The 22,516-nt window shown below is 40.9% G+C and overlaps 2 protein-coding genes across 6 annotated transcripts in view; both read left to right on the plus strand.

The window, feature by feature from the left end:
* The window catches only part of NR1H4 (nuclear receptor subfamily 1 group H member 4), a 37,175-nt gene extending 35,043 nt beyond the window's left edge, over positions 1 to 2,132 (plus strand). For all 4 annotated transcript variants that reach the window (XM_019292745.3, XM_019292744.3, XM_010410760.4 and 1 more), the window contains 2 exons: positions 104 to 217; positions 1,274 to 2,132. In XM_019292745.3, coding sequence (XP_019148290.2) covers positions 104 to 217; positions 1,274 to 1,512 — 353 coding nt within the window. In that variant the 3' untranslated portion in view covers positions 1,513 to 2,132. The remainder of the gene's footprint in view (positions 1 to 103; positions 218 to 1,273) is intronic.
* A 461-nt stretch (positions 2,133 to 2,593) lies between these two features.
* On the plus strand, positions 2,594 to 20,700 carry GAS2L3 (growth arrest specific 2 like 3). Of its 2 annotated transcripts, none has more exons than XM_039571444.1 (11): positions 2,594 to 2,661; positions 5,438 to 5,599; positions 6,349 to 6,476; positions 7,830 to 7,876; positions 8,844 to 9,012; positions 9,406 to 9,524; positions 10,235 to 10,376; positions 12,925 to 12,988; positions 13,659 to 13,797; positions 14,636 to 14,743; positions 16,125 to 20,700. In XM_039571444.1, the coding sequence occupies exons 4-11, from the start codon at positions 7,859 to 7,861 to the stop codon at positions 17,496 to 17,498; spliced, it is 2,133 nt and encodes a 710-aa protein (XP_039427378.1). In that variant the 5' UTR covers positions 2,594 to 2,661; positions 5,438 to 5,599; positions 6,349 to 6,476; positions 7,830 to 7,858; the 3' UTR covers positions 17,499 to 20,700. The 2 variants fall into 2 exon arrangements, with proteins under 2 accessions (XP_039427378.1, XP_010409061.2); XM_010410759.4 differs by lacking the exon at positions 2,594 to 2,661 and adding an exon at positions 2,804 to 3,765.
* The last annotated feature ends 1,816 nt before the right edge of the window (positions 20,701 to 22,516 follow it).

Consider the following 22,516-nt stretch of genomic DNA (forward strand, 5'->3'; position numbering starts at 1 on the left):
CCCACAAAACAGTCAATACAAAATATGAAATAATTGCTGGGTAGCAATAAACCGACTGCTTCAATAATTAAGACATACTGTAACTATTTTTTCCTTCTCACAGGTATCTCAGATGAATTCATAACTCCCATGTTTAATTTTTATAAAAGCATTGGAGAGCTGAAGATGACACAGGAGGAATATGCACTGCTCACAGCCATAGTTATCCTGTCTCCAGGTAACTTCTCATCCCGAATTAAATATTAGTGATTTTGGAAAGAAAGCATGAGGAGCATGATGTGAGATTTGTAAAAACTTACATTCTACATGGAGTAAGAGAGCGTACATGCTCATTCTGTCATATTTAAACCAGAAAACAAGCACACAAATACAAACTCCAAATGTCCTGCTACACCATTTGGTTTTGCATACAAGGAAAAAACTGCTTAAATAACCTGCTTTAAAGAATTACTGGTATCTCTTCACTGCTTAGCAAAACAGGCTTCCTCCTTCAGAAAACCCCAGATGTGGCTACATGCACATCACTACTGACCACCATGGAATGCCACATTTTTTGGAGGGAAATTGGGAAACTCTATAGCTTAGAATAGAGTATGACAATGAAGGTCTTCAGCCTTTATTGGGAGGTTTCCAAATCAGGTTTCATGAAGGATGGGAACGTGAAGCATTTCCATCACTCTTTGAGTCAGTGTGTCTCAGGAGATTTTTTTACACCAAAAATCCCATTCTCCTCTTTCCCTCCCAATCCAAGTATCCAAACACATGCTTCCATATGAACAAAATAAAAAGATAAGTATTTTCTAACAAAGAAATTTAATATGAGGATGAAGATGTTTGATTTTGCCCTGGTGACCTGCTTGTACACTCTTCTCAACTGGCTAAATTCCCCAGGAGTACTACACCCCCAAGAACTTAGGGTGTTGCTCAGTTCTTGCAATGCACTGCAAGACATACTCTGGTGCAGAACCACATGGAAAGATGATGATAGAACTCCAGTGAAACATTGTAGAGTTAAAACACTTTGGGTTTTGAGAAGGTTAAATGTTTTCTCTAGCTAGAAGTGGGAAGCTTACATGAAAGCCCTAAAGCAAAAATACAGCATTAAACATTTTTATTTCATCTTATTTTCAGAATAAATATTCTTTGTAAGTGTGAACATCAGTGGTCATTGAAAATATTTGAATATTTTTATATTGAGTTATCAGTGCAAATAATTGCAATGTATCAGAGAATATACTTGCTAATTACTTCTTTTCTTTAAAACCATAATCAGATCGACAATACATAAAGGACAGAGATTCTGTGGAAAGGCTTCAAGAACCACTACTGGATATTCTACAAAAAGTCTGCAAACTTCACCATCCAGATAACCCTCAACACTTTGCATGTCTTCTGGGTCGTCTCACAGAATTACGGACATTTAACCATCATCACGCAGAGATGTTGATGTCATGGAGAGTGAATGATCACAAATTCACACCTCTTCTCTGTGAGATCTGGGATGTGCAGTGATGGATACTTTTTTTAATTTTATTTTAGGAGAAATATCTTTTAAAAGGACCACATAGCATTTATTTTCATAGAAAAGTATCCCACGGTGCATTATATTTTCTTTACTGCATTTTTATAGAAACATGCCATGGATTCATAGAAGTCATTTTGTTCACTATGCACAGAATATTGTACAGCTATCAGATCCTAACACATGAATATAACTTTTTCTGTATTTATACCCTCTGATCAGAAAGAGCCCTCCAGCTCTTCAGAGGAACCCAATTAATTCCGGCTGCAACTAAGCTGATTGCAGTTACAGTTCCTCTGTAAAGAAATGGGGAAAAGTAAGTTTCCATTAATAATTTTTCATTGCAGGGCTTTTTTGTTCTTTACATCTGTCAAAGAATATATTCCAGATAGTTACAGTAATAAACCAGCTGAAATGGTTAATACCACGGTCATTTGCTGTTCAACTCTGAAATGTGTTCATGTGAGGTATGCAAGGTGTTATTTCTTCACAAGATGAAGAATTATGTAATGGAGAATAGCCACACACACACAAAATCTCTTTTCATGATACATGTAACTTCAATTGCATTATTATTTCAAAGTAAAAATTACAGAGTATCTCTACTTTGTGGAAGTGCGTCACAGGTTATTTTGCTTTATGACTTTGATTGCTGGTGCTTAATGGCTCTGAAAAACACCATCAGCAGCATCCCTGGAACTGGTAAATGTGTCTGGATGCTGTGCGCGGCGGTGCGGACTCTCTGATGCGGCCGGGGGCTGCAGGCACGGTGCGGGGTTTCCTTGTACCGGGGTCCGCTCCCAGACGGCGGGGCAGCGGTGTGCCGAGCGCTGCGCGGCGGAAGGCTCCGGGCGCAGAACGCCGACTGCCAGGGGGCCCCTTCGGCTCTCAGCTCCGGGGGTGCAGCAGGGCGATGCCGCAGCCCGGGGGCGATGTCCCAGCCCGGGGCCGATGTCCCAGCCCTCGGCAGCAGTGCCGGGAGCGGGGCGGTGCCGCGGCTCCGGGCCAGGTGCGGCGGGCACGGCCCCGCCCCCCGGCGCCGATTGGCGCTTTCGAAAGGAGCGGCCGGCGCGGCGGCGTGCGGTGCGCCGTGAGGGCACGGCGGAGCACGGCGCGGGACGGCACAGCGCGGCGGAGCGGTGGGTGTCACGGCAGCCCGTACCGGGGGGTGGCGGTAGCCCGGCCCGCGGGGGAGGTGCGGAGCGGCCGCGGGGCAGCGGCTCCGGTCTCGGCGCTGCGGCGGAGCCGCGCTCGCGTCCGTGCCTCGGGCGCGCAGCTCCGGAGCGGCGGCGCTCGGGGAGTCCCGCCTGTCTGCAGGGTCAGCGTGCGAACGCGCTGAGCGTCCCGCCTGCCGGTGAGCCCCAGGCAGAGCCCGGTGTTGGGCTGAGCCGGTCACTGGGATCGGCCCGGTCACCCGTCCAGCGGCAGCACTCTGTCCTGTCATGGATGTCGGAAGGGAAGTGCCTCAGAAACTTACCCTGGGGAAGGGAGAGGGAGGAGGCTTTGCATAACAGCCTTCAAACCAGTCTCTCCTGTGCCCTACGCAGGCGTTTGGGGATGCAGTGCTGTTTCTGCAGGAAATTTGCCCCAGTGCTCTTGGCTAAAACACTCATTCATATTGCTTAATCAGCCGAAAAGTGTCTGGCTCCTTTCTTTGCTCAAAAGCTGGCCGTGTTCCAGGGATGCTGTGTGTCACCTTTGGCATAGTATCAGATCAAGACGTGGGAAAAACTACATGTATTCCTTTAGGAGCTATAAGGCCTAACTGGCCTATGCATTTGAAATTGTGGATCTTTCAGAATAAGACACGATTATATATTGAAGTCATAATAAACTCCTCCTGTTTGTGGACAGCCAGCATCCTGCTGAACAGGCATCAAAAAATGCTCCCGTCCGTGTTGCTTTGCTGGAAGAAGTGTGGGGAAGAAATACGAGGGAGAGAAGAGCTTGCCTGTGAACGTGAGGGAGAAGCTGGGGTAGTGTGTCTGGTGTTAACCAGCCTCTGCCCAAACTGGATGCTCCTGTGGGAAAGCAGCCGTCTGCATGTCTCCTGCAGAGATGCCAGCTGTTGAGATGAAGTGCTCCTCCCTGATTTCAAGTGGGTTTCTCTGCCCTGACAGGTGTATCCAGGGCCTTTGTTGCCATTTGGAAAGGGAGAGCGTGCTCACTTCCTCTGCTTGTGTGCACTTCATGGAGAGGTGTGGAAAGTCAGTCTCTGAGGAGAGCAGTCATCGTGCCTTAATGTAAGGATTTGGTTGCCACCTTAAAGCCCATGAGCTCGGACTGACTAGTCTGGTTCTTTCTCTTTTGTGCCTCTGAGGCCTCCCCAGGGAAGCAGAGCTCCTGCTGACTCAGTAATGAAACAAAAAGGCTCTGTAATTGCTGTAGTGATGGAGGGAGTAGCGCTCCGTTCAGTGGATGTCTCTAGTGCCTACCCCTTTTCTTCTGCATGTTAGCAGATGTGTCCATAAAAAAATCTTGACTATTCTGTAGTAGGTTTCAACAGATACTGACATGACAGCTTCTTTCATTTTGGTGTGTTTATAAACGTGGGTTTCAGTAGGTACTGTCAAGACTAATCCAGCTGCTCTGGGTTAGACTGTTGTGACTGCCTTTGGGTGATGATGGAATAGAAGATGATGCTATATATTTTAAATATAGGGTGAAGATGTAAAAGTGTTTCTATCCAAGTTTTTTTTAATGAGTCTATTAACCGGAGGCATTTTAATGAGCCTCCTGTGAATGCCTTTAAGTTCTACTTAAGCTAGGTTAATGGCTGCTTCATCAATGTTTCAGCTATCTGTAGGGTTGTGGATTTTGTTTGTTTGTTTATTTGTAAACTGTTCAGTCAAGTAAAATGGGATTTGGACTCGGTTCATCTTGTGCTGCGGAATGGGTTGTAATTAGTGTAGCATGTCTTGCTGGTTGGGCCCCAGTGAGTGATCTATAAATCCTGATACAACTGATTCTAAGCAGGCTATCTCATGTAGCATCTAAGAGCATGTGTTAGCACCCTTAAGTATTTGTGTAAAATGCTTTAGTATTTGCTGACTCTGCTATTTCTCACATTGTCTGGGGGCAAAGTGCTGGGCATCTCTGTGGAGAGCAGAGGCAAACTGTGGTCTCACAAGACTGTGGGTCATGTCCAGGGTGTGTCTGCACCCCCTTTCCCAAAGAATGCCTGTCCCTATGCCATGTGTCAATAGATAGGGATGTTTTTCTCATGTCTCTTACCTAGTGTTGATCCATAGCATTAGTCCCTCCCTGGAGGTTTGGCACTCAGCCAGCCAAAGGCAGTTCCTGCCTCTCCTGATATATCATTTGGGGCTGACCACCTGTCTCCCAGTAAATCAGTGTCTCTGTATTGATCCAGCTGTAAGGTGTGGCTAGGTGACATCTCCTCTCCTTCCATCCCACAGAGCCATTGGCAGCAGAAGTACCAGCAGAAATGAGGTGTTTCCTGAGAGGGGGGTTGGTGGTGGGGGACCTCTACGCTTGCTGAGCTTGGAACTGGACTGGTTGCTCCCTGATTGGGAAATTCTTGCAAGTTTCTGGTGTTTTCCTTAAGGGATGAAGCAGGGATGGAAAAATGGGGAGGAAACACCAGAAAGAAGGGGAAAAATTATTAAAATAATTGTTTCTACTGTGATGGGCTTATTAAGTCTTTTGTCCCAAGGGACCTTGAGGGTATCAAGGTCTGCCTGGAAATGAGAATGGCGTGGCCTAAAGCTATGCGGGGGATGTGTTACAGTGTGCTTGTATTTTGAGGTCTTTTCTTCCACAAACCTCAGTGCCTGAACATCAAATGGCTGTTGAATGAGAGTTGGTAAAACTGGCATGTGTGGGAACTGATACAGTCCTATCTGGAGCTGCCAAAATTCAGTATCAAATACTTACTTCATTCATTATGTACAGCTTTTTGATGCAGGGAACCCAACTGGTTTTAGAAGAAGCCAGATTTGGTTATGACTCTGCCTGGTACTGCAGTATTCACCTCAACACAGCACCTTCTGCACATTTGCAGGCTGACTACTTGAAGGTGGCAGATCTGGGTCTTCTCATCCAGTGTCTCTCACAGTAAGTGATAATGCTACATTAATCTGTATTCCCTGCAATCTCTGAGCTGAGCTCTTTGGCATCTGAAAATGGGTAATTGTTACTATATTACTTTTTCAACTCAAAATTCATGCACTGTAGCCTGCATCATCAGAGGGGGTTTTTGTTAAGTGTTTTTCAGATGCCCTGATAATAAGTGAAGCCATTTGACTTTCTAGGGAACTCTGACATATGGGCTTACAAAATAACTTGTTTTAGAAGAGCAGGCCCTTGAAGTTCAAGTGCCACAATTTTTCTCAATCTCCTCTATTTTTTTTTTGGCAAGACTGATTTTTGTTAGGCATGCCACTAAACTGCAGATGCTGAGCATTCCTGTGATAGCTGCAGTGTGAATATTTTGCTTTGTTCATGTTTTGAGTGCGCCCTGTGAATTAGGCTGCCTTTTGTTTTCCCTTGGCAGTTAATATGCTAGAGCTCTTGTTAGCCTATATGGAACTCCTTATTTTAATGAGACCAACTTCTCTACTGGCTGTTCTGCTGTTGTTTTATTTATTTTTTTTAATCAATGAAGCCTCTTGCTGAGCTTCTCTTAGGACAATAGCTTTCTTATGCCAAAGGAAAATGTATTCCCCTGGACAAAGCTGTGGGAAGCATAACATGCTCATTAGTAATGCTTGGTATATACCCTTCCCTTCCCTTGTTCATTCATAGAAGGAAAAATGACATCAAGGAGAGGATGTCTCTCTTTTTCTTTTTTTTTCCTTCCCTAGAAATAAAAGGAAGGGGAAAGATATCACTTGGAGTGTCTCTGATAGGGTCTGAGAAGTGCTAGCAGTCCTGGTACAAGGAAGTGGCTTCACCTGAAACCAAACTGGTTGTTCTTTTGCCAGTCGTAGAGGTAAGTTGTTTGAAATGCTTGATACATGTGGTCCTACTTAGTGTGCGAGGTTTAAGGCAGGGGGAAGGAACAAGGGGGAGACAATGACACACACCATTGTGCTTTCTATGTAGGATGAAAGGGTGAGAATTTCTACAAGAGTTGTGTTTTCTGTGATGAGCTATTCAGCCTTTTTGTCATAGGAAGGTCAGGTTGTGCAGGAGAGAAGGATGCCGTCTACATACAAAGCTTAAATATCTGGGACAGGAGAGGAAAGTTACTTATTTTTAAATGAAAACAGATGAGTTAAAAATGTCTGATAATGTCTGCAATCTGGTTTTCAGTTTAATCAGGAAGATGAAATTTTATTGCAGCTATTAAGTAACAGAGCAAATAAGTTGTTTTTAACAGGCTTCAAGACACAGATAGAAACTTTTTGACATTGGAAAGTACCACTGTGGAAAATTATTGTGGAGAAATACCTTCTGTGTATGTGTATGCAGCCAACCTGGCAATGCTGCACATCTCTAGACCTGGAGCCTCCAGGGAAAGATTTACTAATCCTCAGCCCAGTGTAGAGCTTGTGCTGGATTTTCCCATGGTTGAAAGCATTGCTGGAAAATACAGTGTTGGCTTTGGGAGAGAAAGCATTGACCAGATTGTCTCTAAAACTTTCCTTAATGTTAATTTTGCCAGGGATTTATCCTGATAACTATATTGCTGCAAAAGTTTGCAGTATTCTGTTGAAAACTTAGTGTATGCATGCTGCCTGCAATGTCACAATCCCAACAGAGATTAATAAAAATATTGATTTCTTTCATGTATCTATGCAAGAACTCGATGATCTTTAAAGTCCCTTCCAACCCACAAGAGTCTTTAAGAATGTGTAAGAGAGAATCTTATTCTTCAAAATTATTTCTTTGCTTTAAGGTTTTCATGATCTTCCAAGTATTTAATGTAAACTCAGGGTGCATATATCTGTCTGCACACATGTACAGGATACAGCTGTGATAACTTAAAAAGAAAAATCAGTGCCAACAGTGTTAAATTCAATAATGGCTTGAAGTATGTGTATTGCTTTTTGGCAAAATAAATGCCATACAGCTCCTAAAAATCTGGCCAACTTTGGAGTATTGTTTATGCATACAGAGTTAGTTGCTACTTTGTGCTGTAATAACTGCACTTTTACCTAAGGGCAGAGAGCTGAAGTGTACTGAATACTGGATCAAAGCCTTAGCTACTAAGATATTTCCCTCTTTCCCCTTCCCTTCCTATAAGACTTGTTCTTATTTTTCCAAAACAGCACTGATGGGTTTCTCTCAGGATTTTCATGAAAGCAGGAGAGACTGTATTAAAAATCTTATTTTTCCCCAGGAGGAGAAACTAATGTAAAGCAGGTGACCATGCAGAATGCAGTTCAGGTAAATGCCTTTTGAAGTGTTTGAATCCTGTATACATGTATAATAATTTTTTTTTTTTAATGCAAAAGTCTACTCTGAAGCAGATGAAATACTAGATTCTCTAGTTACCTCTGATTAAAAAACAAAAGTAATACTTTTCCCTTTTACAAGGAGCAATGTGACAAGATGGATAACCCACTGTTATTATGAGATAGGTGACCCTTTCACTTCTTAGTGCTGTTAGGTAAGAAGGTTTTGAAGTCAAAGGCTGAGATTATTGAAAAATTTCCATGACGATTAAGAAGCTTTTTTTAAAAAACCTTATATTCTATTTAATCATTTAAGTATAAATAAAATAAATGTATTTTATATACACACTGAACTGAAGGAAAATAGGTAAGAATACCGGAAAGAATACTGTCTTTGGAAATTTTTCTTCATGAAATTTCAGTGTGGTCCTTTTCTTGGCATGTAAGTTACCTGTCATTTAGAAATTATGCAGTCCTGAAGAGAAACGCTAGATATTTGTGTTCAAGAAGTGTGTTTTGTCCTTGCATGGGAACATTTCCTCTTTTAATGTTACAATTTTTAATGATTTAAGCACAAAATGCCTCTGAAATGTTTGATCAAGAAATCGGTAGTCTGCAGTAAATGGTATGATAATTTGCAGATTTTGTAACTTAAAATGTGCTGAGTTAAAAAACCCCCAAGCATTTAATGCATGTTCTCGTTATTCTATATTCAGGAAAGTATGTAATTTTAAATCCAAAGAAGTCATGAGAACGAGTGCAATAGTACTTTGATGCAGGAGTTACTAACAAGAGCAGAACCATTTGATTGCTGTGTTGGTTTGCTGTATCTGCAGAAAGGGAAATGAACGCTTACTCTTTGAATAATAGTTCCTCGGTGTAATTCAGAACCACAAGTTTTTGTCATCTGACTGCAAATATTAGAGCTTCCTGTTTCAGCTTACTGAAATCTTGTGCAGGTGTGGTTTGGAGATGACCTTCCCCTGAGTCCCCGAAGTCCTCTGACTCCGAGACACGGGCCGGGTTTGGCAGATGTGTGCCTGTATGACCAATGGATCTCTGTGCGGCATGAAGCCACTTTAGTGCCTATGCAAGAAGATCTCTCAATTTGGCTGTCTGGCTTGCTGGGTGAGCATAAAAATAAATCACTGTTGAATGAATTTCAAAGCACTTCCAATATTCTAGTCAGCACTGACACTTAATATCTATAGTACTATTAAGATCTGGTGTATTTGAGTTTGAATGGCTGGGAGAATTGCATTAAAGTGCATGCTTTGATTTCAGTTTTATTAGCTGCCACCTCTTAAGGGTTGCACAATTAATAATTCTAATTTATATTTCTGAATCTTGTTATTCTAATTAAAATCTAATTAAATGAATATTTTATTTTATTTTACTTAGGTGTTTCTACTCATTTTCAGTTTTTAACACTGGAATGCTGTTTGAGTTGCCTGTAAGTTCACGTGAAACTTCTTTACCTTTTGTGCAGTAAGTCTAATATTGACCTTCTTTTTCTTAAAGGAATGGAAGTCAAAGCAGAACAACTGCTAGAAGAACTTGATAATGGGGTACTGCTTTGCCAATTGATTGGTGTTCTTCAAAACACAGTTAAGAAATGTTGTAGCACAAATAACTTAAGGGTGAGTCATATAATGATTTTTAAAATGGGTATATAAAGTCTTAAATTTTAATAGTAGTTATAGGGAAAGCAGGTGAATGAGGCTTCCCAAAGAAGTGTTTTGTATGCTCTCTATCCAGAGACTGATTAACAACAAAGTGGCTTTGTACATTGATAAACTCATGCAACAAATTACTTGCTTTGCTAATCACATCCTAAGGTCTTTACTAGGTTTTTAGTTTGATTTCAGTAGAAGTCTTGCCAGCAGAAGGTCTAGTCCAAGTCTGGAGTTTGTTCCCCTGACATCAGTGTGGGTTGTTAATAAGATATCCATTGGCACGTAGTAGTATGTTTTATGCCAGAAAGTGGTGGCTGAACTCAAGTGTACAGGTCAGCCATAAAAATATCCAAACCTGGAGATGGGCTTCAGTGTTTTTATTGACAACCAATGCTTAGTTGAAATGTGAATCTCAAGCAAGTCTCTGTTACTTTAGAGTACAAAGGCTGCAGAACTAAGGATTGTTCACTCAGTGAGTGTTCACAGTGATAAGGTAGAATGCCTTCTATATTAGTGTAGCTTTTTTGATGGAATACATAGTGAGGTGGACACAGAAGAGTTACAACTGTTTCTGTACTCTGAATTTAGGGTGTATTTTCCTTTGCAAATATGCTTTGAAATCTGTTGGCAATGTTGATGTGCACAATGTACTTTTTGTTTTCTTCCCTTGCCAGAATTTTCCTATGAGAAAAGTTCCATGTAAGAAGGATGCTCCATCGGGATCTTTTTTTGCCAGAGATAATACAGCCAACTTTCTTAACTGGTGCAGGGCCATTGGAGTTGATGAGACTTATCTCTTTGAATCTGAAGGTTTAGGTAACTCTCTCTTTTTGTAAGATTTGCTTTGATCCCTGTGTGGATAGCTCCCTGGTCGGGGAGATGCCTTATGTATACACTTTTGAACCTTTTCTCTTGACTCTGCATGTCTCATGCAAACTATTAATGCTTTTATTTATCTTAAGGAAGTGTCCAAGTTAAAAAAAAAATCAGTTCAGTGACTGCTATAACTTGCACGATGCTTTTCCAGACTTCTGAAAGTTGCTGTGTGGGATGAAGCAGGGACTGAGAACTGTGCAACAAGATACCATGTTTTTCTTCAGTAAAAAGAACCACTGAGAAACAGAGGAGGAAAGTGTGGTTTCTCTTTCTGTGTGTGGGAAGACCACAGGGCCATGGAGTCAACTCACAATGAGATCCTTTATTTGGTATTAGAGCTCGTTCTTGCAAAAATCCCTCAGAATAATACATTCATGATGGTTAAATTTGGTAATGATATTAGGGCATTGTGTCTGAAATGGCAACAGCCTGTTGGTAATTAACATTTACTTCAGGACCCACTTAACATGACTCTAAACCATTTGTATTTTCCCATTTAATAGGATAGTTATGAAAATAAATATTTCCAGCTCTGACTATGCCTGCCCCAGTGCACAATTGGTGCCTTATTAACAAACAGCTTCTAGACTGATACAGATGGAATAAATTTTTTTTGACTGCTAGTTAAGAGGATTGTACTTCCATCACATGATAAATAAGGAAGTGCTCTTCTACCAGTTATTATGTCAGTAAAAATTAATTAATACAAAACTTATTGTGTGTGGCAATATGTGGCAAGCCAAATACTGTTTTTTGTTGTTTGGCTTTTTTTTTTTTTTTTAACAAGCAGAATATCTGCCTGTCAGCAGAATAGCAAAAAAATTGAGAATTACCTTTGTTTTCACTAATCAAATTCATTTGTCACAATATTTACTGGGTTTTGAAGTCTTTGTTCCACTTACATGCTTGTTGTACTGCCCATGCATCTCCGCTGGATAAGTCATCTTTTAAAATAGTCAAGAAAACACCATCATTTAGATCTGTCTCATTTTGATTAACTACTGAGTGTATCTTTTTTCAGTGCCAGGAAATACAGATAAGTAGAACTGAGCTACAAGAATATTTTAAATTTTTTTTTTAGTTCCTTGTATGAATTGTATTGCTTAAACATATTAGTTCCTGTAAGTGGATGGGTAACTAGAACCTGTTCAGCTTCCCTGAGATAAGCAGACAGGATTTCCTAGTGCTGTGGCTTTCACTCATAGCAAAGAAGTGTTTTGAAGTCTGTAACTGTTGACACAAGCTTGCTTTGTGGTGTAAGTATCTTCTGTGGGCCTTTTTGGCAGTTGAAATGAGCAGACTTGCAGCCTCCTAGATGAAACATTCTTTCCACTGATGGTTTCCATCAGACTTTGAAGCCATGCTTCATGAATGAAATAGGGGAAGGATAAGTTGACAATTGTCTTTTTCCCATCGGGTACATATAGCAACACCTCCTGAAAAGTGTAGATGACTGGGAAGGAAATAAATCAAGAGGCTCCAGAGACAGCAGAAAGGAAGAGTAGGAATCGTGGGGTGCCCTTTGACATCAAACCAAAACGAATGTCTTGATCTCTGCTAAGGGTATATTTGGATTTTTCCCTTTTGGATTCAGGCAAATTAAAACATTTCTGCTACATCTGGCAAATATGCACACACATTAAAAGATTAATTGACCTCTAGTAGCTTTTAGATTATGGCTGTGAAAACTTTCTATTCTGGATTTACCTTTCATAATCAGATCTTTTAAAAAGCAGACTTACAAACTGGAGTAGATGATATAAACAAGAAAATCTGACTTCATATCTGGCTTATACTTTAGGGAACACATTTAAAGCAAAGGCATTCTAAATATCAAATTGAACGTCAGAAAGATGTTGGATTTCATCTGTAAATATAGAGCTGGAACTTTTGAATTGGTGATAAGAAAAAAGATCTGTTGCTCACTGAACTGGTAACAGTCACCCAGATTGTTCTTTCCCAGCCAAGGTTTAAAACCACTCAGGCTGACTGGCTGTGTAGCCATCCAGTTGTCAGCTAGGGCCCTAGCAGTGTATCCTCCTGCAGATGGTAACCTCCAGAGTGCATGTACCTAGCTGTGTCTGTAGGCATGAGCATGAACAGATGGGTGTATTTTCCTATTTGTAGTTGTTAAATGCTTTTCATCTTTAAGACTGCGATATTGCATTGGGGGGTAGGGAAGGGAAAGCATTGACATCTCTTTATTTCCTGTTCTCATCAAGAAGGAAGATCATAAAACATACTTCTCTTAGGAGGAAGAGTGGTTTCAGGAGTGCCAGTATGGGTTTAAAGATTTTACAGAATAGAAAATTAGAGTTGTAAAGCATGTAGTGCTTTATCAGTGATAATGTACATTGCCTCTGAGTAGGGTAATGGGCAATTTATAGTCATGGATACCTTATTTTCCCTTCTCTTGGCTGTACCTAATTGCATAGACCTCCTGCAGTAAATATGAACTATAACTCCTCTTTATTCTCTTCCCTTTTAGTGTTGCACAAGGATCCAAGACAAGTATATCTTTGTCTGCTGGAAATTGGGCGCATTGTATCCGGGTACGTGATCCACATGTGCTCCTAATGAGAAATTGAGGATGCATCCTACTAAGTAAAAGCTAAGACAAAGTTCAGACATTATCTGCAGTTGTTAAGTGCAACACAGTGGATGTTAATTCTGTGCAGAAAGCAATGAGTATCTTTTCTAGGACCATCATACAATATGAATGGTTTTTCGAGTATTTGTCAGACTTCCCATGGAGAGGTGCTGTTCTATGCTGCATTCTATAGCTGTGTGTTTAAATGATACGTTCAGCTTATGTGTACCCCTTGGAAGAACTCACTGAGCATTAAATATGATTTTAAGGGTTTAAATTTTTCAGCTTTCTGGGAGGTATTTCTTTATTCTCTAAATTTAGGCTTTTAATTTATTTCAAGTGCAGAGCTGGAAGCTTTAAGATAGTCTGTCTATATTGGATGTGACCTCAATTGTGTAGTTTTGGCAGTATTTTTACTGCATCCTCTGGTAACACCAAGGCTACCTTAGGAAGGGCTTCTGCTTGAAACTCAGAGATGCTCCATCTCTTTGGATTATCAAGGCAATTATTCCTCTGACTGATTCAGATGTCCCTGTCTTTCAAGCCACTTATAATCTTGCAAGTTTGTTATCATCAGTTTCTTTTTGTTTTCTTTAGTAAATTAGTAATTAAACTCTGCTTTGGTATTTAAGGTATGGAGTTGAACCTCCTGTACTTGTAAAACTAGAGAAGGAAATTGAGCTAGAAGAAACCCTGCTGATGACCTCTGGGCCACCATCACCCATTAGCACACCAAAGTCATGTTGTAACCATGGGGAGCTACACGAGGCAGTAAGTGCTACTTGCCTAGTGTGATATGGGCTTTAAATTAAGCTCTTAAGTTTCGTGCTTGTATGATCTGACTCAGTAAGCACAGGCTGGTTTTCATCTAATATGTGGAAGCCTCCTCAAACAGAAAACAGAAGGGTATGCACCTCTTTTTAGCAATTTGTTTTGTTTTGAAAATGTAAATAAAATGCTGTTCTATATATTTTGGAGTGCATATCACCTACGTTGATTTCCTTTCCCCTCTTCCTTTTCATTGCTGCTTTGAGTATAAGAAATGCTCTCATTCAATTTTTCTGGTATGTCAATATTCTACAACTGCAATGTTTCTTTTCAATTTGATCTTTTCATAAATCTTCATCAAATGTTAAAGTAGGCTTTGATGAAAATCTTTTGAAAAAAGATTCTAAATCAAACCTCTGTAGCAGTACCAATTTGAAATTAATATGTATGCAGAAAAGGAAATTATTTGTACAGCTTGTGAACTGGTCCAAAGGAAATTATGAACTATTTTCCTATTCTGTTTAAAAATTTATTTGTTTTTAAAGGTCCTCTGTGTTTTCATGTAAAAATTCTGTTTCTTTGGGAATGTCAGCCACCAGATCCTTGCTCTCTCTGAAAACTCACTATTTGTCCTTTTTGGCAATAGTCTTGACCTTCCAATTTTTTACATTTCTAAGAGGCAGATCTTCTCTAACCCAGCACATATTTGGGGACTCCTTTTCTCCTTTTTTTCAGTGGTTTCCTTCTTGGGTCTTCCTTCTTAATAGAAACTTAGCTGAAAGATGGTTAAATTCATGCTTCTGTCAAAATACTAACAAATGCTTTCAATTTTAATAACTAGGTAAAACATATAGCAGAAGATCCTCCCTGCAGTTGTTCCCATCGATTTTCAATTGAATACTTATCAGAGGGACGTTATAGGCTGGGAGATAAAATACTCTTCATACGAGTAAGTAGTTTTTTAGAACTCCAATTTATATTTATACTGGGGAGAGAAATGCTTTTAAGTGAAATACCTCATTTTTATGGAGTTGTTTTAGAATTACAGAATTATTTAGGTTGGGACAAGTTGTCATGCAACCCCTATTCTAAATAGCTGTAGTTACTCCATTCTTTACATCTTTGATCTACCAACATTGATTTTACAGCCACACTAAACTAAGTTAATGCTTATCTGTGGTGTCTCTAAAATTTCAGTGATGACTTGCAGCATAAATAAGGGTAATGCCACAGAATTTCCTGAGAACATTGCTTGTTCAAAACCTGGGCTCTTGGGGTTTATAATTTGTGGGGTAGTTGAGTGTAGGAACCCAGAGTGCCGAGAATATCTCTCTGCCTGTTTTTAAGGGTTCTTAGCCCCCTGAACAGCACTGTTTTAGCCTCTAACCTTGGAAAAAATTACCAACGATCAGACAAGAACTAGAAAATACAGTGGTGTGAATTAGGTTATAGACTACTATGTAAGATTGTCACAGGGTGAAAAATTTAGAGGTTTTGGGCTTCTCTTTGTACTAAATAGATAAGAGTAAAAAATATCAAAATGGAGGATTGTTGTTGTTCTCTAAACCGTCTTCTCCTTCTTCTACTACTTCATGTTCTGCAGTAAAAGTAGTTTGGAATGATTGGATAGAGAATTCTGCAGTTCCTGCCCATGTTACTGAATAATTGGTAGGAAAGTGAAAATAATATACGTTTTTAGTAACTATTGGTTAAATTATCTTTAAAAGGCTGTGTAAATCTTGATAATTAGAGACTTCACTCCTGCTTTCTGTGCTCTTTGCTGTACCTGGGTCACGCTAGTGGCTCTGTTCCTCTGATAAGACTTAACAAACAACTATCCGGCAGCACTGAAACTCAAGGAAAAGTCTTGGTTTATCTTTGAAACTCCTTGCAAGGACTTTTAGAAAATTCTCTCCCATCAGGAGGGATTTGATTTATGGCATGGTTCAGTGTCAGTTGAGTACTCCCATCAGCAGTCATAAGAGGTTGTATTACGAGGACATCCATAATTTAAATTGAACCCATGTCCAGAACTCTGTATACTAAACAAAGATTCTTACAGAATGGTTAAAATGTCTTCTGTAAAGATGCTTCCATTATTTCCTGACACAGAATTACTGTCTCTGCAGGAGAAGCTATGTAATAAAATAATTGGGAAGCAGAAACCTTGTTTATCACATCATTTCTCTGTTTTAAAATGTTTCTCTGTAAGAAAGGAGGTGTTATTTTTAGTCTATTTCAATAGGTGGTAATGCAAGATGAAGAAAAATAAAACAAGATAAAGATGTCTCTTGTTCTTCTGCTCCCACCCCCTCTTCTCCCATTCTCAGATGCTACATGGCAAGCATGTGATGGTACGTGTTGGTGGAGGCTGGGACACTCTTCAAGGTTTTCTTCTCAAATATGATCCATGCCGAGTGCTTCAGTTTGCAACTCTGGAACAAAAAATCCTGGCATTTCAGAAAGGGGTCACCAGTGGCAGTGTCCCCAGCTCGTCAGCCAGAAATCAAGAGCCTCCTGTTATGAATCCAATGTCAGCTGTCAATATGTTTCAAAAGCAGCCATCAAAACCTCCTGCTCCTGTTTTAGGTCTTGGGGCCAGTGCCAAGAAGGCTTTATCTAAATGCCCTCAGTCCCCTGCGCTGGCATCACCAAGAGTGCCAGTGACCCCATCTTCCACTGCCAAGTCATCGACAGTCAGGTCCAAATTACAAGGGTCTTCAGCGACAGGTGTGCAGTCTCCTTTCAAACCAGTAGCTGGCACCTCAAAGAAGCTGGAGTGTCCTGCATGCAACTCACCAGCTTCCACTCCTTCACAGGCTGGAAGCAAAAGTTCTTCATGTGCAGGAACAAGAACAGCTCTTGGTCCCTCTGAAATATTGCACAAACGTATTCAGTCCCCCAATGCTACCAAGGTGAAATTTGCCATGCCTCGGGGTTCCCCAGCGCCTGCACTCCACCCTGCCCTCTCACCCTCTAAAAAACAACCATCTCTCCTGTCTGGGACAGCTGGAACAACGACTTCAAAGCAGAAGTGTGTCCCTGCTAAATGCAAACCTGTATCTGCCACTAAAACCAAAGCAAATTCAGTCGCTCCCAGGGGTGCTCGGCTGCCAGTTACAAATCTGCGTGCTGTTGCCAAGTTTGCACATTCTCAGCAGCTCCTTGCAAAACCTCCTGAAAATGATATTCAGATCTCAGGTGCTAGGTCTCAGCATCCTCAAAAGGTCCCACAAACAACTTCTCACCTAGCAAGGAACTTGAAAACTGCTTCAGACCTAAAACTATCTGCTTCTGCACCTTCCCTCACAGTTAGCAAAGCATCAAAGTCACCACCTTCATTGTTACCTACAAGCAAAAATGTGTCATCAGCTGGCAGTAAGCAGCCAAATGCCAGTAATCCCCCTCAGGCTGCACCCTCTTTAGCCAAACCTGCTGAACGCACGCCTTTATCTGTTGTACGGCTTCCTCAAACTTCAGCCAAAGCAGCAGTGGCCAAAAAGCCAGCACAGCCTTCCACAAAAGGTCAGCATTCAACCAAAAACTTGCAAACGAGCAAAAGCTCAGCCCCAGCCAAGAAGCCACTCCCAAAGGAGCAGGTGTACAACAAAGGAACAGCTGGTGTGTCAAAAGTTCCTCTTCTGAAGAGCAGGCAAGATGATCACTATTTTGTTATGACAGGGAGTAAAAAGCCCAGAAAGTAAACTAATTTGTTACTTTCTGTGGAAGTCTCTGTTTTGTTCAAAGGGGCCTCTTCTGCTTCACTGAGGGCAAGGAAAAAAAGTTAAATAACACTACATTTAATAAGAAATTTTGGTATAACCTGCCTTTTGCTGCCTAACTTACTCTAAGAGCTGTGTTTATTTTGCGGTTTAGAAACTTCTGTTTGGACATGTTTAGAAGTGAGCTTGCTCGCTCTGTAGCGCTGTGGAGTAGCAAATATCCTTGACCTGCTGTAGAAAAGAGTGGGAGAGGAAAGGGGAGTTAAGGCTGCTGCTTTTGCTGCTGCTCATTTTCAAGGGAGTGGAGCCTGCCCGAGAAACATCTATCCAGGGCAGAGCCTTGGTGACTCTGGTGGTTCTGACACATCTACACTGAGGTGTGTGGCAAGCAACAGAGCCGTGCACAAGCTGTAAAATTTCTAATACCTCAAACAAAACTGTGGGTTTTAGTTCACTGGTATCCCAGAACCCAAATCTGGGTCACATGTTTAAGAAGAGAAAGAAATTTCTAGTCCTGTTTTGATTTGACAGATGCTGTTATCAGTGTTCACTGTGCCCCCCCCCCCCCCCCATATGCCTTAAAGTGGATTCAGCTCGCTTGGAAGTGGAGCTTGGTTTGTTTTAAATTGTAATCATGGCCTTGATTTCTCACTTTTGTTGTGCCTTAGCCTCTCAAATTTAGAACAGAACTCTTCAGTGAGCAATATTGCCTTTAAAACCCAGGGCAGATAACCTTGCTTAGTCCATGTTCAAATCTGACTGTAAGTGAGCCCAACCTTTCCTAGAAAGCTCTTGCTGCATGGAGAGATGCTCCTGAGTTCCTGGGAAAAGTTTCCCCTGGGCTGGAGCCCCATACCAGCTCCTTCTCCTGGGCTGGAGCCCCAAAACAGCTCCTGCTGCAGCAACACTGAGCTGTAAGCACTGACCTGCTCTAGCAGAGCTTTACTGCTCTGCAGGAGTGGCCTTTGCATGTAAGACTGAATTGCTAAATGCTTTTTTCAGTGCTACAGGTTAATTTTTGTGGGCACTCTAGTCTGCAGTGGCCTTTCTTGTTTTATTTACGGAGACCTCTTTCCTGGCTCTCCTCTATCGCTCTCTGGAGTGAGAAGTAGTTTCCCCAAAGAGGAATGTAGGACTGCGTTTGCCTTTAAGCATCTTAAAGTGCCAGAAAGCTATGCACTGTTTGCACTCAGCTCCTGAAATCTTTCAGTGGCTTGAACATCTGTGGTGCTCACCACCTTTACCCTTAAGAGAAGTGAGCTTCATGGTAGATTGAAAACTACTGTCTTTGGGACTAATGCTGTTTGAGTTGTTTTTGGGTTTAATGAACAGCTGTCCCTACAGACATTGAGGAGCTCTGAAGGTCTGTGAAGAGACACTGATGATTTCCACAGACCATCACTTCTGCCCTCCCTTCCCAGTCTATATATGGGGAGGAGTGGGTGTGTCTGCCATAGAGGCTCCTGGATGGTGGGACAGGGAAGTCTTTTTAAAGGGAGAAGAATTCCATGGAATATGTAATTTCTGTTGTTATGGGGTTTTATTTTTGATTTTTTTTTTCCCCCGGAATAGAGTAAGCAAGTATCGTAAACTGCGTTCTCATGCGCTGTGGCAGAGTCATAGAGCTGCCTTTCTGAGCACCTTGTTAGCTTATTTTATTTAATTTATGATTCTATTTATGCATATCTACTGTACAATACTGCTCACAACCTGCTGGGAGTAAGCAGTAGATGCCAGTATCCAAATTGTAGGAGGAAAACATCAGTTTTGATAACGTGGACACAGGTCCCACAAGATCACATACAAAGTTGTATGTTTGGGGAAGGCCTTGGGCTTGCTTGTTTTTTAAGTACACTGGTCAAAGCCTCTGCTACAATGTTAGGCAGAGTATTGACTATAGTGGATTGCTGTCAGGTTTGATAAATCTGGCACAGGGTTTCATATGCTGAAAGCATTTTACAGTAGATGACTTGCTTTTGACTTTTGGGCTTCCAAATGGTGAGTTACATGGGATATATCTCATGCAGATTAATAGCTGATTCTTGGGGTCTCTTTCTGTAATGGTCTGGAAGAGATGGAGTTACCTTTCTTCATAGCATTGCATATGGGGCTGTGTCTTAGATTTAAAATCTAAAATAACCCACTCATGTTTTGGCTGTTGCTGAACAGCCCTTGCCAGGGTCAAGTCTTTCTTTTTCCTGCTCTGCCCCCACAGTGAGTAGGCAAGTGATTGGGAGTGACATGGCTGGGAACTGAGCAACCTGAATGGGCCAAAGGGCTATTCCATATCATAGAGCATCACCTGAACAATAAAAAGAAGGAAGAGGTAGAGAAAGAAGGGGGTGCAGGTTTTGTGGCTTCTGAGGTGGCTGTTTGCCAGCTGGCTGGGCATCAGTCTGTCTGTGGGTGGTAGTGAGGGATTGCCTTTGCATCACTTGGTGGTTTACTTTTCATCTTTCCTCCATTCATTAAACTCTTTATCTCAGCCACCGAGTTTTGCTTTTGCTGCTCCTCTCTCCTTATCTTGCCGGGGATGGAGGAGAGATAAGGAGAGTGAACAGCTGCACAGGCACTTGGCTGCTGGGTGGGGTCAACCCACAGCACCTTTTAAACCCTTTACAAGGTTTTTAGCAGCAATTTAAAGACTGAGGCTCTTGGATCTCAATGTAGGGCAACTTTAACATCTACCTTTTTGAACTACAGAGAAAATTAAGCAAATTACTTCATCTTTGTGATTTATTATGTCATGTAATAGACTGAATTTTAAAGTTCAAAATGAAATAAAAATGCATAAGCTGTTGCAGTTGAAACCTTAATCAGCTAATCTAAAGATCTCACCCATTACACATGGGTAGACTTGGTTTTGTCTTATTATAAAAACAGTGTATTTATGCATGATCCAACTTCTGTGAAAATTGCAGTCACCAACTGCATAATTGCATTCTAACTGCGTCATGGAACACAAGGTGAGCCAAGAGTAAGGTCTAACAAAGTACCTCCTAATGGAAATACATACTGTTTTTGCAATGTTTATGTTGTCAAATAGCAAGTCTAATCTTCAGTTTATATTACTTTTTGTGAGGGAAAGATAATTTGGAGAAAGAATCTGACTGAATTCTCCATGTGATATCGATGTTCTCTGTATGAGTACTTATTTAAAATAAACAAACACTGCACCTTTTAATGTGCACACGTGTTTTTTCTCCTGACATCTTTGTGGGGAGGGAAAGAGAATGCATTTCAGAAGGCTCACATTTTCTCTCTACAACCACACAAACAGTAGCTTCCATCTCAGGCGTAAATAGCTGCGTCTAACCCATTGCTTTGTTTGGAGTTTAAGACATTTTGACTCTGATCCTGGTCTCAGTGTGACTGATTGTGTAGAAGGGGCTTCCTACTCTTTCCTAGCTGACAGTGAGCCTAATTATTTCAGATATACCTCTGAAAGTTGTATTTGCAGCTCTACTTGAAATATAAAGCACTTTCATGCCAATATTTGTCATGCTTATATCTTGTCAACAAACTTAAGACCTATCTCTGTGTCTGTTGCCATTAATGACAGAAATTTAATTAGTTTTGTTGAGAAGAGAATTGGGTGTTCTCACTGGAGCCACTTAATTAACTTTTTTTTTTTTCCCTTCCCTATTTTGATTTTTTTAAAACTCTTTTAATGCCTGCCTTTCTCTGCCTGTTCCCAAGTGTCTTAGTTCCTGCCAGTCTGATGCTGGTGCCCAATCACATGGATAGACTTACCCTTCCACTGCAGCTCTGTCTAGTAAGCACATTCTTGTGGCATCTGCCATCCTTGTTCCTACAGGACCAAGCTCTGCAGAGGTGTTGCAGCTTTTTTTTTTTTTAAGAGATGCTGTTACAGCTGGCCAATAAAATGCAAAGGCAGTCCAAGATTTTCTCAGGTAAGTATCCTAACCCTATTTTATATATCCTAATCATATATATAATAGATATATATGGACAGTTTTCCTTCTAAAATTTCAAACAGCCATAGCTTTGAACATCAAACTATGCAGCTCCTTCTCTTTTTCTCTACAGGGAAACTGAAATCTGTTTGTTAGATGACTGAGTGCTGTGGGGCCCTCTGGTGTCTATTAATTTTATAGAGACTACTCTGGCAATGTAATCCCCTTAGGTTCTCTAGAAATGCACAGGCAAAACTTTCCTCTTTGATTCAAATAAAACTTTTAGCTAACAAAATCCAGACTTGGCATGAAATAAATAATGCAAGAGCTGTTTAATGCTGTAAGACCCTTTCATTTCATGCAAATACATTCTTGAAAAACTCCTTTTCATTATTTTCTTTTTTTAAGAGCCAAGATTGAAGATCATTTCCTTACTAAAAGTTTGGAAAATAAAATTGTGTGAAATGTAAATAAGCTCAATTCTTATACATTTCAGATGTCTTAATAAAAAGCAAAACATTAAAATATTTTAGGGGTGAGATCTGCCCACAGTTCAGATCTGGCTAGCCAGTAATCCCCATTAACTCAGAAATGAACTTTCAAGTGTGTCACCTGGTGGGAATGCCAGCAGTGCATGGCTTTCTGCTTGGGGAGGGGTACTGATGTCTAAATCAATGCTATCATGTATTTTGTGTGAAGTATTTTGCTCCAGATGGAAGAAAAACCTTACAGCATGGGGGAAACTGGCTGTTTCTCCAAGGAATGTAGCTAGGCAGAAAGTATTGACAAGTTAGTTGTGCTAAGAGTTTTTAGAAGGTAGGATTGCAGCATAGAACTTTTGTTGTAAAATTGGCCTTTACTGCTGGGTCAGAAAGTACTGTGCAAAGCTGAGGTCCTACTAACAAAGCCAAACTTGCATGCTCCCTCAAACAAACACCCTGTTTGGATATTCACTCAGGAAAAGTGGAATACTTTAGTGTTTGTCAAAATACTCAGACATGGCACCTCATAAGAATTATATTAAAGTCAGTTACATGCATCTTTCAGTGAAAGCATATCCTTTACCTCCTGCATTTTAAGAGA

This window comes from Corvus cornix, chromosome 1A (assembly GCF_000738735.6).
Source record: "Corvus cornix cornix isolate S_Up_H32 chromosome 1A, ASM73873v5, whole genome shotgun sequence".
Taxonomy (NCBI): Eukaryota; Metazoa; Chordata; class Aves; order Passeriformes; family Corvidae; genus Corvus; species Corvus cornix.